General features: G+C 47.8%; 1 protein-coding gene across 5 annotated transcripts in view; it reads right to left on the bottom strand.

Moving 5' to 3' along the window:
- LOC140454472 (spectrin beta chain, non-erythrocytic 1-like) overlaps positions 1-17495 on the bottom strand; it is a 274811-nt gene that overhangs the window by 7591 nt on the left and 249725 nt on the right. For all 5 annotated transcript variants that reach the window (XM_072549239.1, XM_072549238.1, XM_072549237.1 and 2 more), the window contains 3 exons: positions 16598-16884; positions 2720-2893; positions 2216-2258 (listed from right to left, as the gene is read on the bottom strand). In XM_072549239.1, coding sequence (XP_072405340.1) covers positions 2216-2258; positions 2720-2893; positions 16598-16884 — 504 coding nt within the window. The remainder of the gene's footprint in view (positions 1-2215; positions 2259-2719; positions 2894-16597; positions 16885-17495) is intronic.

Genomic DNA, 17495 nt, shown 5'->3' with positions numbered 1-17495 from the left:
TGACCATGTCAGATCCTCTACCTCAATGCCATACTCCTCCTCTGTCTCCATATACCTTTGGTCTCTAGAAATCTATTTTTCTTGACTATATTCAGTGACTTGGCCCCTGCAGCCTCCTGAATGGAAAGGGTTTTTACAAATACATTAAGGACAAAAGGGTAACTAGGGAGAGAATAGGGCCTCTCAAAGATCAGCAAGACTGTGTGGACCCGCAGAAAATGGGGGAGATACTAAACGAATATTTTGCATCAGTATTTACTGTGAAACAGGACATGAAAGATATAGAATGCAGGGAAATAGATGGTGACACCTTGAAAAATGTCCATATTACAGAGGAGGAAGTGCTGGATATCTTGAAACGCACAAAGGTGGATAAATCCTCAGGACCTGATCAGTTGTTCCCTAAAACTCTGTGGGAAGCGATTGCTGGGCCTCTTGCTGAGATATTTGTATCATCGATAGTTACAGGTGAGGTCTGAAGACTGGAGGCTGGCTAACGTGGTGTCACTGTTTAAGAAGGGTGGTAAGGACAAGCCAGGGAACTATAGACTGGTGAGCCTGATGTCGGTGATGGGCAAGTTGTTGGAGGGAATCCTGAGGGACAGGATGTACATGTATTTGGAAAGGCAAGGACTGATTAGGGATAGTCAACATGGCTTTGTGCATGGGAAATCATGTCTCACAAACTTGATTGAGTTTTTTGATGTAACAAAGAGGATCGATGAGGACAGAGCAGTAGATGTGATCTATATGGACTTCAGTAAGGCGTTCGACAAGGTTCCACATGGTAAACTGGTCAACAAGGTTAGATCTCACAGAATACAGGGAGAACTAGCCATTTGGATACAGAACTGCCTGAAAGGTAGAAGACAGAGGGTGGTGGTGGAGGGTTGTTTTTCAGACTGGAGGCCTGTGACCAGTGGAGTGCCACAAGGATCGGTGCTGGGCCCTTTCACCATTTATATAAATGATTTGGATACGAGCATAAGAGATACAGTTCGTAAGTTTGCAGATGACACCAAAATTGGAGGAGTAGTGGACAGCGAAGAAGGTTTCCTCAGATTACAACAGGATCTGGACCAGATGGGCCAATGGGCTAAGAGGTGGCAGATGGAGTTTAATTCAGATAAATGCGAGGTGCTGCATTTTGGGAAAGCAAATCTTAGCAGAACTTATACACTTAATGGTAAGATCCTAGGGAGTGTTGCTGAACAAAGAGACCTTGGAGTGCAGGTTCATAGCTCCTTGAAAGTGGAGTCACAGGTAGATAGGATAGTGAAGAAGGCGTTTGGTATGCTTTCCTTTATTGATACAGGGGTTGGGAGGTCATGTTGCAGCTGTACAGGACATTGGTTAGGCCACTGTTGGAATATTGTGTGCAATTCTGGTCTCCTTCCTAACGAAAAGATGTTGTGAAACTTGAAAGGGTTCAGAAAAGATTTACAAGGATGTTGCCAGGGTTGGAGGATTTGAGCTACAGGGAGAGGCTGAACAGGCTGGGGCTGTTTTCCCTGGAGCATCGGAGGCTGAGGGGTGACCTTATAGAGGTTTGCAAAATCATGAGGGGCATGGATAGGATAAATAGACAAAGTCTTTTCCCTGGGGTCGGGGAGTCCAGAACTAGAGGGCATAGGTTTAGGGTGAGAGGGGAAATATATAAAAGAGACCTAAGAGGCAACTTTTTCACACAGAGGGTGGTACGTGTATGGAATGAACTCCCAGAGGAAGTGGTGGAGGCTGGTGCAATTGCAACATTTAAAAGGCATTTGGATGGGTATATGAATAGGGAGGGTTTGGAGGGATATGGGCCAGGTGCTGGCAGGTGGGACTAGATTGGGTTGGAATATCTGGTCCGCATGGATGGGTTGGACTGAAGGGTCTGTTTCCATGCTGCACATCTCTTTGACTCTATCTCAGTCCAAAACGGCCTACTATGTATCCTGAGACTGTAACACCTTGTTCTGCACACATCCCCTTCCCTCCCCAGCCTGCAGAAACAGTGTTCTTGCACCCAGTCTCTCCAGCCCCGTCAGAATGTTTCACGTCTTGGTGAGGCTCCCCCTCATTTCCCCGTAAGGCTCAGTCAACCTGACTCCTCCTCACAAGGTCACCCTGTCATCCTCAGGCTGGGGAGCCCTGGCTGCTGCCCTTTCATGGTCAGTACCTTGTGTTATTCATAAGGAGACAAAAAAACACGCACACAAGCGGAGCTCACCTCGTCCTTAGCCTGGAACAGGTACTCACTACCGTCGTTCATCCTGTCACAAAGAGAAGGAAACATAGTGAGAAAGTGTGAGGAATGATTCACAATTAGTATGGAATAAAACTATTCCAAGAAACACTTGACTTTCTGCCCTGCTGCTGTACGCTGCCATCACTGCAGTTAACCAGGGGGCGGGGGGGGGAACATATTTACCCTCTCATTCAAATGTGTTTTCCTGAACATTTTATATTCAACAATGGGGGAACCAGTGAGTAAATACAAAATCGGAGAGTATGTAGTAACAGAAGTGAAAATGCATTGTTGCAGACGATAATGGAACAGCCAAGCTGTGTCCATGTTATGTCAGTCCCGGCTAGCTGCTGAATGGATCTTCGTTCACCTTCACCAATCCACTGTGATTCTTTGAATCCCAGGGTGCTAGCAGCTGTACATGTTACAAAGACCATTTTAAACTGAATCTTAGCAAACTCAGCTCCATTTCTCCATCACACTCACCGGACTTTAAAGACAAACTTCTTCTTCTTGTAATTGCTGGCGATTTCACAGGTCGACTCGCTCAGGGTGATGAGAGGCTCTCCGTTGTAGGTTACCCCTGATTTATATCCCTTGGCATCTTTATAAAAGCCCAAGTCTCCTTTGCTAACCACGCAGTAAACATTAACCCAGGACCTGAAGGAAACAGAGGAGCAGGTCTTTAAATTGCTTGGAAAGAATGTCCCTAAGACACTGTCACTCTGGCAGGTCCAAGAAAAGTTAGCCTGGACAGCAAACATTCACAGTGTTGGAAGACTGGCTTAAAAATTATATTTCAAATATAGGAAACACATGTCAACCCAAACATGGACAAACCCAAACACTCATACTGATTAACATACTGCATTAAACTGCACACCCCCTAACATTCTGCACTGAACTACACACCGATTAACACATTGCAATAAAGTACACACCCGCTAACGTACTGCACTAACAAAACACCCATTAACGCACTGCACTAACCAACAACCACTAACGCGCTGCTCTAACCTACAGTCGCTAACGTACTGCACGAACCAACATCCTCACTAACGCACTGCACTAACCAAACACCCACTAACGCGCTGCACTAACCAACACCTCCACTCACGCACTGCTCTAACCTTCACACTCACTAACGCACTGCACTAACCAAAAACCCACTAACGCACTACTCTAACCTACACATCCACTAATGCACTGCACTAAACTACACCCTGACTAAGGGACTACACCCACTAACGCACTGCACTAACCAAAACCCCCATGAACGCACTGCACTAACCAACACCCCCACTAACGCACTGCACAAACCAAACACCCACTAATGCGCTGCACGAACCAACATACCCACTAACACACTGCACTAATCTACACACCCACTAATGCACTGCTCTAACCTACACACGGGCTAACGCACTGCTCTAAACTACACACACACTAATGCACTGCTCTAACCTACACACCCGCTCACGCGCAGCTCTAACCGACACACCCACTAATGCACCGTACTAATCTATACACCCACTAATGCACTGCTCTAACCTACATACAGGCTAACGCAAGGCTCTAACCTACACACCCACCAACGAACTGCTCTAACCTACACACCCGCTAATGCATTGCACTAACCTACACACCAGGTCAGGCACAGCTCTAACCTACCCACCCACGAATGTACTGCTTTAACCGACACACCCAGTAACGCACAGCTCTAACCTATACACCCAGTAACGCACTGCTCTAACCAATACACCCGTTAACGTACTGCTCTAACCTGTACACCCGATAATATACTGCTCTAACCTACACACCCATTAATATACTGCTCTAACCTACACATCCACTAATGCACTGCTCTAACCTACACACCCGCTCACACATGGCTCTGATACACCCACTAACACACTGCTCTAACCTACACACTGGCTAACGCACTGCTCTAACCTACACACCTGCTCACGCACGGCTCTAACCGACACACCCACTAACGCACTGCACTAAACTACACACCCACTAATGCAATGCTCTAACCTATACACCCGCTAATGCATTGCACTAACCTACACACCAGGTCAGGCACGGCTATAACCTACCCACCCGTTAACGTACTGCTCTAACCTACACACCCACTAACACACTGTTTTAACTTACGCACCCAGTAATGCACTGATCTAACCTATACACCCACTAACGCGCTGCTCTAAACTACACACCCGCTAACACACTGCTCCAACCTACATACGCACTAACACACTGCTCTAACCTACACACCCACCAACGCACTGCTGTAATCTACACACCCACTAACACACTGCTCAAACCTACACACCCCCTAACGCACTACTCTAACCTACACACCCACTAACGCACTGCTCTAAACTACACACCCACCAACGCACCGCTCTAACCTACATACGCACTAACACACTGCTCTAACCTACACACCCACCAACGCACTGCTGTAATCTACACACCCACTAACACACTGCTCGAACCTACACACCCCCTAACGCACTACTCTAACCTACACACCCACTAACGCACTGGTCTCACCTACACACCCAGTAATGCACTGCTCTAACCGACACACCCACTAACACACTGCTGTAATCTATCCAGTCGCTAACGTACTGCACGAACCAACACACTCACTAACACACTGCTCTAACCTACACACACACTAACGCACTGGTCTCACCTACACACCCACTAATGCACTGCTCTAACCTACACACCCAGTAACACAGTGCTCTAACCTACACACCCGCAAACGCACTGCTCTAACCTACACACCCACTCGCGCCCTGCTCTAACCTACACACCCACTAACGTACTGCTCTAACCTACACACCCAGTAACACACTGCTCTAACCTACACACCCACTAACGCACTGCTCTAACCTACACACCTGCAAACGCACTGCTCTAACCTACACACCCGCAAACGCACTGCTCTAACCTACACACCCGCTCACGTGCAGCTCTAACCGACACATCCACTAACACACTGCACTAATCTACTCACCCACTAATGCACTGCTCTAACCTACACACGGGCTAACGCAAGGCTCTAACCTACATACCCGCGAACGCACTGCTCTAACCTACACACCCGCTAACATACTGCTCTAACCTACACACACACTAACGCACTGCTCTAACCGAAACACCAACTAATGCACTTCACTAACCTACACACCCACCAATGCACTGCTATAACCTACAAACTCACTAATGCACTGCTCTAACCTACACACCCATTAACGTACTGCTCTAACCTACACACCCACTAACGCACTGCTCTAACCTACACACCTGCAAACGCACTGCTCTAACCTACACACCCGCAAACGCACTGCTCTAACCTACACACCCGCTCACGTGCAGCTCTAACCGACACATCCACTAACACACTGCACTAATCTACTCACCCACTAATGCACTGCTCTAACCTACACACGGGCTAACGCAAGGCTCTAACCTACATACCCGTGAACGCACTGCTCTAACCTACACACCCGCTAACATACTGCTCTAACCTACACACACACTAACGCAATGCTCTAACCGAAACACCAACTAATGCACTTCACTAACCTACACACCCACCAATGCACTGCTATAACCTACAAACTCACTAATGCACTGCTCTAACCTACACACCCATTAACGTACTGCTCTAACCTACACACCCGCTAATGCAGTGCCCTAACCTACACTACCAATAACAAACTGCTCTAACCTACACACCCGTTAATATACTGCTCTAACCTACACACCCACTAACCCACTGCTCTAACCTACACACCCAGTAACACACTGCTATAACCTACACACCCAGCAACACACTGCTCTAACCTACACTCCCACTAATGCACTGGTATAACCTACACACACGCTCACCCACTACTCTAACCTACCCACCCGCGAACGCAATGCTCTAACCTACACACCCGATAAAGTACTGCTCTAACCTACACACCCACTAACGCACTGCTCTAACCTACACACCCGCGAACGCACAGCTCTAACCTACACATGCGATAAAGTACTGCTCTAACCTACACACCCACTAACAGACTGCTCTAACCTACACACCCGCGAACGCACAGCTCTAACCTACACATGCGATAAAGTACTGCTCTAACCTACACACCCACTAACGCACTGCTCTAACCTACACACCCGCGAACGCACAGCTCTAACCTACACACGCGATGAAGTACTGCTCTAACCTACACCCCCACTAACATACTGCTCGAACCTACACACTGGCTAACGCACTGCTCTAACCTAAACACCTGCAAACGCACTGCTCTAACCTACACACAGACTAATGCACTGCTCTAACCTACACACCCACTCACGCGCAGCTCTAACCGACACACCCAGTAATGCACTGCTCTAACCTACACACTGGCTAACGCACTGCTCTAATCTACACACCCACTAATGCACTGCTCTAACCTACACACCCACCAACGCACTGCTGTAACCTACACACCCGCTAATGCATTGCACTAACCTACACACCAGGACAGGCACAGCTATAACCTACCCACCCACGAATGTACTGCTCTAACCTACAAACCCACTAAAGCACTGCTTTAACCTATACACCCACTAACGCACTGCTCTAACCTATACACCCGATAATATACTGCTCTAACCTACACACCATTTAACATACTGCTGTAACCTACACATGCACTAACGCACTGCTCTAACCTACACACCCAGTAATGCACTGATCTAACCTACACACCCACAAAAGCACTGCTCTAACCTATACACCCGCGAACGCACTGCTCTAACCGACACACCCACTAATACACTGCTGTAACCTATCCAGTCGCTAACATACTGCACGAACCAACACACTCACTAACGCACTGCTCTAACCTACACACCCACCAAAGCACTGTTCTAACCTACACACCCAGTAACGCACTACTCTAACCTACACACGCATTAATGTACTGCTCTAACCTACACACCCACTAACACACCGCTCTAACCTACACACCCAGTAATGCGCAGCACTAACCTACACACCCGCTAATGCATTGCACTAACCTACACACCAGGACAGGCACAGCTATAACCTACCCACCCACGAATGTACTGCTCTAACCTACAAACCCACTAAAGCACTGCTTTAACCTATACACCCACTAACGCACTGCTCTAACCTATACACCGGATAATATACTGCTCTAACCTACACACCCATTATCATACTGCTGTAACCTACACATGCACTAACGTACTGCTCTAACCTACACACCCAGTAATGCACTGATCTAACCTACACACCCAGTAACGCACTGATCTAACCTACACACCCAGTAACACACTGCTCTAACCTACACAGCCACTAACGCACTGCTATAACCTACACACAAGCTCACGCACTGCTCTAACCTACACACCCACAAACGCACTGCTCTAACCTACACACCCGATAAAGTACTGCTCTAACCTACACGCCCACTAACACACTGCTCTAACCTACACACTGGCTAACGCACTGCTCTAACCTAAACACCCGCAAACGCACTGCTCTAACCTACACACACACTAACGCACTGCTCCAACCTACAAACCTGCTCACTCACTGCTCTAACCGACACATCCATTAACGCACAGCTCTAAGCTACACACCTAGTATCGCACTGCTCTAACCGACACACCCACTAACACACAGCTTTAACTCACCCAGTCACTAACGTACCGCTCTAACCTACACACCCACTAACGCACTGCTCTAACCTACACACCCATTAACGCACTGCTCTAACCTACACACCCACTAACGCACTGCTCTAACCTACAAACCCAGTAATGCACTGCTCTAACCGACACACCCACTAACACACAGCTTTAACTCACCTAGTCGCTAACGTACCGCTCTAACCTACACTCCAACTAACGCACTGCTCTAACCTACACACCCATTAACGCACTGATCTAACCTACACACCCACCAACGCACTGCTCTAACCTACACACCCACTAACGTACTGCACTAACTTACCCACGCGCTAACGCACTGCTCTCACCTACACACCCAGTAATGCACTGCTCTAACCTACACTCCCAGTGATGCACTGCTCTAACCTACACACCAGCTAACGCACTGCACTAACCTACACACCCACTAACGCACTCCTCTAACCTACACACCCACTAATGCACTGCTCTAACCTACATACCCGCTAACGCACTGCTCTAACCTATACAAGCACTAGCGCACTGCTCTAACCTACACACCCACTAACGCACTGTTCTAACCTACACACCCACTAACGCACTGTTCTAACCTACACACCCACTAACGCACCGCTCTAACCTACACAGCCTCTAACGCACTTCTCTAACCGACACACCCACTAATGCACTACTCTAACCTACACAGCCTCTAACGCACTTCTCTAACCTACACACCCAGTAATGCACTGCTCTAACCTACCCACCCGCTCACGCACTGCGCTCACCAACACACCCGCTAATGCACTGCTCTAACCTACACACCCACTATCGCATTGGTCTAACCTACACACCCAGCACGCACTGCTCTAACCTACACACCCGCGAACACACTACTCTAACCTACACACTGGCTAACTCACTGCTCTCACCTACACACCGGCTAACGCACTGCTCTAACCTACACACCCACTAACGCACTCCTCTAACCTACACACCGGCTAACGCACTGCTCTAACCTACACACCCACTAATGCTCTGCTCTAACCTACACACCCATTAACACACAGCTCTAATCTACACACCCAGTATCGAACTGCTTTAACCAACACACCCACTAACGCACAGCTTTAACTCATCCAGTCGCTAACGTACCGCTCTAACCTACACATGCACTAACGCACTGCGCTAACCTACACACCCACTAACACAGTGCTCTAACCTACACATCCACGAATGCACGGCTCTAACCTACACACCCACTAATACACTGCTCTAACCTACACATCCACGAACGCACGGCTCTAACTTACACACCCACTAATGCACTGCTCTAACCTACACACCCACTAACACAGTGCTCTAACCTACACATCCACGAACGCACGGCTCTAACCTACACACCCACTAATGTACTGCTCTAACCTACCCACCCGCTCACTCACTGCTCTAACCGACACATCCATTAACACACAGCTCTAATCTACACACCCAGTATTGCACTGCTCTAACCTACACACCCACTAACACAGTGCTCTAACCCAAACACCCAGTAACGCACTGCTTTAGCCAACACACCCACTAATGCACTGCTCTAACCTACACACCCACTCGTGCCCTGCTCTAACCTACACACGCGCTAACGTACTGCTCTAACCTACACACGCACTAACGCACTGCTCTAACCGGCACTCCCACTGCTTTAACCTACAAAAGCACTAATGCACTGCTTTAACCTACAAAACCACAAATGCACTGCTCTAATCTACACACCAGCTAACGTACTGCTCTAACCTACACACCGGCTAACTCACTGCTCTCTCCTACACACCGGCTAACGCACTGCTCTAAACCACACACCCACTAACATACTGCTCTAACCTACACACCCACTAATGTACTGCTCTAACCTACACACCCATTAACACACTGCTCTAACCTACACACCCATTAACACACTGCTCTAAACTACACACCTACCAACGCACTGCTCGAACCTACACACCCGCTAATGTACTGTTCTAACCTACACACACACCAACACACTGCTCTAATCTACACACCTGCTAACGCACTGCTCTAAATTAAACACTCACCAACACACTGCACTAACCTACACACCCACTAACGCACTGCTCTAACCTACACATACGCTAACGTACAGCACGACCCAACACACCCACTAACGCTCTGGTCTAACCTACACACCCACTAACGCACTGCTCTCACCTACACACCCACTCACGCCCTGCTCTAACTTACACACCCAGTAACGCACTGCTCTAACCTACACACGCGCTAACGTACTGCTCTAACCTACACATGCACGAACGCACTGCTCTGACCAGCACTCCCAGTAATGCACTGCTTTAACCTACAAAACCAAAAATGCTCTGATCTAATCTACACACCAGCTAACGTACTGCTCTAACCTACACACCCACTAACGCAATGCTCTAACCTGCACACCCACAAACTCACTGCTCGAACCAACACATCCGCCAACGCACTGCACTAATCTACACGCCCCCTTACGCACTACTCTAACCTACACACCGGTTAACTCACTGCTCTAACCTACACACCCACGAAGGCACTGGTCTAACCTACACACCAACCAATGCCCTGTTCTAACCTACACACCCACTAACGCACTGCTCTAACCTATACACCCGCTAACATACTGCTCTAACCTATACACCCGCTAACATACTGCTCTAACCAACACATGCACTAACGCACTGCTCAAACCTATACACCCAGTAATGCACTGCTCTAACCTACAAACTCAGTATCGCACTGCTCTAACCTACAAACTCAGTATCGCACTGCTCTAACCTACATACCCGCTAACGCACTGCTCTAACCTATACACGCACTAGCGCACTGCTCTAACCTACATAGCCAGTAATGCACTGCTCTAACCTACACATCCACCAACGCACTGCTCTAACCTACACACCCACTAACATACTGCTCTAACCTACCCACCCGCTCACTCACTGCTCTAACCGACACACCCAGTAACGCACAGCTCTAACCTACACACTCAGTATCGCACTGCTCTAACCTACATACCTGCTAACTCACTGCTCTAACCTACACACGCACTAGCGCACTGCTCTAACCTACATACCCAGTAATGCACTGACCTAACCTACACACCCACTCACACACAGCTTTAACTCACCCAGTCACTAACGTACCGCTCTAACCTACACATGCACTAACGCACTGCTCTAATCTACACACCCAGTAACGCACTGCTCTAACCTACACACCCAGTAAGGCACTGATCTAACCTACATACCCGCTAATGCACTGCTCTAACCTACACACCCACCAATGCACTGCTCTAACCTACACACCCGCTAACGCACAGCACTAACCTACCCACGCGCTAACGCACTGCTCTAACCTACACACCAGCCAACGCACTGCTCTAACCTACACACACACTAACGCACTGCTCTCACCTACACACCCAGTAATGCACTGCTCTAACCTACACACCAGCTAATGCACTGCACTAACCTACACACCCACCAACGCACTGCACTAACCTACACACCTACTAACGCACTGCTCTAACCTACACACCCACTAACGCACTGCTCTAACCTGCACACCCACTAATGCACTGCTCTAACCTTCACACCCACTAACGTACTGCTCTAACCTACACACCCACTAACGCACTGCTCTAACCTACACACCCACTAACGCACTGCTCTAACCTTCACACCCACTAACGTACTGCTCTAACCTACACACCCACTAACGCACTGCTCTAACCTGCACACCCACTAACGCACTGCACTAACCTACACACCCACTAATGCACTGCTCTAACCTACACACCCACTAATGCACTGCTCTAACCTTCACACCCACTAACGTACTGCTCTCTAACCTACACACCCACTAACGCACTGCTCTAACCTGCACACCCACTAACGCACTGCACTAACCTACACACCCACTAACGCACTGCACTAACCTACACACCCACTAACGCACTGCTCTAACCTGCACACCCACTAACGCACTGCACTAACCTACACACCCACTAACGTACCGCTCTAACCTACACACCCACCAACACACTGCACTAACCTACACACCCACTAACGCACTGCTCTAACCTGCACACCCACTAACGCACTGCTCTAACCTACACACCCACTAACGCACTGCTCTAACCTATGCACCTGCTAATCTTCTGCACTAAATTGTACAGCCACTGACATACACACCCACTAACGTATGCACTAACCTACACACCCACTAACGTATGCACCGACATACACACCCACTAACGTATGCACTGACATACACACCCACTAACGTATGCACTAACCTACACACCCACTAACGTATGCACTAACCTACACACCCACTAACGTATGTACTAACCTACACACCCGTTAACACTCTGCATTATACGATTTAGCCACTAACATAGTACATAATCTTACATACCTGCTTATGACAGGGCCAGAGTTGAGCATGGTCGCCATTACAAAAGAGAAAGTGCCAAAAAGCTAAAAGGTCTAAAAACTGATAAATCTCCTGGCACCGATGGGCTATACATCTCGAGTTCTGAGGGAGGTGGCTGAGGAAATAGCGGAGTCATTGGTTGTGATCTTTCAAAAGTCTCTGGAGTTAGGGCAAGTCCCAGATGATTGGAAAATCACTGTTGTGACCCCCTTGTTCAAGAAAGGATCAAGACAAGAGATAGAAAATTATAGGCCGGTTAGCCTAACCTTGGTTGTAGGTAAAGTTCTAGAATGAATTGTCAAGGAATGTGATTTCTAAATTCTTGAAAGTGCAGGGTCAGATTAGAACAAGTCAGCATGGATTTATTAAGGGGAGGTCGTACCTGACAAACTTGTTAGAATTCTTTGAAGAGGTAACAAGTAGGTTAGACCACGGAAACCTGGCGGATGTTATCTATCTAGGCTTCTACAAGGCCTTTGATAAGATGGCTCATGGAAGGCTGCTGAGTAAGGTGTAGGCCCATGGTGTTGGAGCTACTGGCATGGATTGAGGATTGACTGTCTGACAGAAGACAGAGAGTTAGGATAAAAGGTTCTTTTTTGGAATGGCAGCCAGTGACAAGTGGTGTTCCGCAGAGTTCAGTGTTGGGGCCGCAGCTGTTCACGTTATATATTAATGATCTGGATGAGGGGACAGGGGGCATTCTAGTGAAGTTTGCCGATGATACAAAGTTAGGTGGACAGGCAGGTTGGACTGAGAAGGTGGGGAAGCTGCAGAAAGATTTAGACGGTTTAGGAGTGGTCCAGGAAATGGCTGATGAAATTCAATGTGAGCAAATGCGACATCTTGCACTTTGGAAAAAAGAATACAAGCATGGACTACTTTCTAAACGGGGAGAAAATTCATAAAGCCAAAGTACAAAGGGATATGGGAGTGCTAGTCCAGGATTCTCTAAAGGTTGACTTGCAGGTTGAGTCCGTGGTTAAGAAAGTGAATGCAATGTTGTCATTTATCTCAAGACAGTTGGAATGTAAAAGCAGCGATGTGCTACTGAGACTTTATAAAGCTCTGGTCAAGCCCCATTTAGAATACTGTGTCCAATTTTGGGCCCCACACCACAGGAAGGACATACCGGCACTGGAGCGTGTCCAGCAGAGATTCACACGGATGATCCCTGGAATGGTAGGCCTAACATACCATGAATGGCTGAGGATCCTGGGATTGTATTCATTAGAGTTTAGAAGGTTGAGGGGAGATCTAATAGAAACTTGCAGGATAATGCATGGCTCAGAAAGGGCAGACACTGGGAAGCTGTTTCCGCGAGGCAGGGAGACTAGGGCCCGTGGGCACAGCCTTAGAATTAGAGGGGGTCAATTTAGAATGAAAATGAGTTAACATTTCTTCAGCCAGAGAGTGGTGGGCCTATGGAATTCATTGCCACGGAGTACAGTGGAGGCCGGGACGTTAAATGTTTTCAATAAATTCTTAATCTCGCAAGGAATTAAGGGCTACTGGGAGAGTGCAGGTAAGTGGCGTTAAAATGCTCATCAGCCATGATTAAATGGCGGAGTGGACTCGATGGGCCAAATGGCCTTACTCCCACTCCTATGTCTTATGGTCTTATGTTCTTAAGACCTTTTACTGTACATCTCTATGACTCTGTAACTGAAAAAATGCATCCCTGTCAAAATGCTATACATCATGTCAAACCTCGTAACACTAATGTATACCCCCATTCAAACACGACACATTGACACACATAGCTGATAATATACATACCCATGTTAACTTACAAACTCATCTTGATTTGCAAACACTACCATATTGACCTGCTAACATACAGCACACTAACATATACTATGCTGAGTTTCTCCAGCTTTCTGGGTTTGTTTCAGATTTCTAGCATCCACAGTATTTTGCTTTCTCACTAATACATACACTGCACAGTAACATATACACTGGTGAGCACACTACGCACCAACCTGTGTATCTGATAATGTACATCCCTGCAAGTACAAAGCATATGAACATATATAACAGATTTGAATTTAATTCTTCCATGACATTGCTGGCAAGGCCAGCATTTGTTGCCCATCCTGGATTGTGCCTGATTTGAGCAGCTTACTCCAGCATTTCAGAGTCAACCCCAATGCTGTGGGTGTGGAGTCACAGGTAGGCCCAGGCCGAGTAAGGAGAGCAGATATCCTTCCCTAAGGAACTTTAGAGAACCAAATGGGATCCAAACAATTGATTGCTCCATGATCACCATCACAGAGTAGCTTCCAATTCCCCAGCACTTATTAATTACATTTCACTTCACCAGGATGGGAGTTGAACCCCATGTCTCCAAAGTGTTAGCCTGTGCCTCTGGATCACTCATGATATTACCGCTACACTACTATCAGCTGCAGAACAGCAAAGAGGCATGTTATGTTTTATACATCCATAATTAAACTGAATTACAATTACAGAATATGTATATAACTGGTAAATTACTGTCAATATTAGGAAGTATGAGTATTACATTTGGCAAGAAAAATAAGGAGGTTGCATACTAGTTAAAAAATCTAAAGGAACAAAGGGATCTGGGAATATAGAAGTCCCTGCTAGTAGCGGAAGAGGTTAGCTCAGTTGGCTAACCTAATGGTTGTGATGAGTAACTTCTGACCTGGCTCCTCCTGTTCCCCCATTAGGGGAGACGTTGGCATTGGGCTAGAGATCCCAACATCCAAGTCCACAGCAGCCCAGCGCCATCTGTTGAAATCTAAACACAGCAGCTGGCAGAATTTCAATTCAATCGGCACGGTGGCACAGTGGTTAGCACTGCAGCCTCACAGCGCCAGAGACCCTGGGTTCAATTCCCACCACAGGTAACTGACTGTGTGGGGTTTGCACATTCTCCCCGTGTCCACGTGGGTTTCCTCCCACAGTCCAAAAATGTGCAGGTTAGGTGAATTGGCCATGCTAAATTGCCCGTAGTGTTCGGTGAAGGGGTAAATGTAGGGGAATGGGACTGGGTGGGTTGCTCTTCGGAGGGTCGGTGTGGACTTGCTGGGCCTGTTTCTGCAATAAATCTGGAATTGAATGCGTATTCTATAGATGATTTCTAAAAAATCCATCCACAAGTGTGTTCTATATAAAGTGTAGTGGTAGTGTATATATCCAGTGTGTGATATATAAACACCTTGGATTGATATGGTGCTCCATTAGGGTCAGTGTTGTGACCAGGGCTCATTCCTATTTACATCAATGACTCGGACTTCAGAGTCAGAAACACAATTTGCAGGTGACACCAAACTGAGGGGAACAGACGATACAGAGGAGGGCCGCAACAAGTTACAGGAGGACCTGAATAAACTTGCAGAACAGGCAAATAATAATTCGCAAAGGACGCACGCAATGGATAAAGGCGAAGCCGTACACTCAGTCAGAATAGTGAGATCCCTTTTCATTCGGAAGGTCGAGGTCCAGGAGGGACGGACGAGCCAAGAGTTCTTGGACAAAGACATCAATCACTGACAGTTGTGCCAGATGTTCTCAGTGACATATGGAATACAAGCCACTAATCTTAGCTTCAGTTCTAGAGCACCAGTGCTGAATAGTAGAGAAACCAGTTGAGATAACACGGACTACTGTGTGCAGTTCTCACTATCAGCTTACATAAAGACAGAGGCACTGGAGAGGATACAAAGAACTTTTACAAGGACAAGCCCAGAAATATATGGATGTACCTGTCAGGAAAGGATTGGCCAGTCTTTTGAAGGAAGCAGACTGAGCAGTGAACTAATCAAGGCGTTTAAAACAACTAAAGGTTGCGATCGAGTGGATACAGAGAGGACATGTCCTCTTTTGGGAAGGAGTGTTGAAATGAGATAGTCCCCAAAAATTCCAATTAGGAAGTCAGGAGAAATGTCTTCACCCAGAGGAGGCTGAGAACTTGGAACTCACTACGGACTGACTGAGACAAATCGTAGCGATGCACTGAAGCAGAGGCTCACGCACATTAGCGAGAAGGGAATAGAGGGTTAGATTAACAGATTCAGACAAGGAAAAATGGGAGGAGGCACAAATGAAGTATAAACACTAGCATGGACTGGTTGGGCCAAATGGCCCATTCGTACGGTCCTCTCTGGTACGAGGTAATACCTGCTGGATGATTTTTTATTGGGAGCCTCCAGTTCATGTTTGCGAGCGAGGATCCCTTCCTGCTCCGCTGTGTGTGTGACCGGCGGTGGGGCTGCAGCGCTGTTCTGGGGAGACGGTGCGGAGCGGGACCGTCGCGGTTCTCCAATCGGCTGGTTCGGGTCCTTCTGCCGAGGTCTCCTCCTGGGCTTGGGTCTGTCCCTCGCCCTCGGTCTGTCCGGCCGAGGGGTTCTCTCTGGCAGCTTCTCAATTCCATTCGGCAGGCCGACAGACAGTGATGAGTCCCGTCCCTGTGCGGAAAGACAGCATCTCAGTGTCCATCGGTCACGGCTCACCAAAAGCACTTTCACCGAGCGAGAGCATCCCGGAGCTCGCCGTTACGCGTCTGCCATTTAACCTGTCCCTTCCAAACCCCACTCCCACTCTCAGAACATTGCCAGCCCATCATCTTAAGGTGATGGGAGGAAGGTTTAGGGGAGATGTCAGAGGTAGGTTCCTCACACAAGAGAGTGGTGGGTGCGTGGGAATGCACTGCCAGTGGTGGTAGTTAAGAGTGGGGTGCTGGGAAAGCACAGCAGGAATCCGAGGAGCAAGAGAATCCATGCTTCAGGCAAAGGCCCTTCATCAGGAATCAGGAATGCCAGTGGTGGTAATAGAGTCAGATACAAAGGGACATTTAAGCAACTCTTAGATGAGCAAATGGAGGATAGTTCAATGACGGGTATATAAGTTAGTCTGATCTTAGAGTAGGATAAAAGGCCAGCACAACATCGAGGGCCGAAGGGCCTGCACTGTGCTGTACTGATCGATGTTCTATAACATGCCGGAAATACAAACCATTCACAGGGCAGCAAGGACAGGGCACCACATTATCCAGGGAATCAGTGGGCACCAGATAAAT

Source organism: Chiloscyllium punctatum, chromosome 29 (assembly GCF_047496795.1).
Source record: "Chiloscyllium punctatum isolate Juve2018m chromosome 29, sChiPun1.3, whole genome shotgun sequence".
NCBI lineage: Eukaryota > Metazoa > Chordata > Chondrichthyes > Orectolobiformes > Hemiscylliidae > Chiloscyllium > Chiloscyllium punctatum.
The sequence above is the reverse complement of the archived record's forward strand: the minus strand, read 5'-3'. Positions and strand labels throughout refer to the sequence as shown.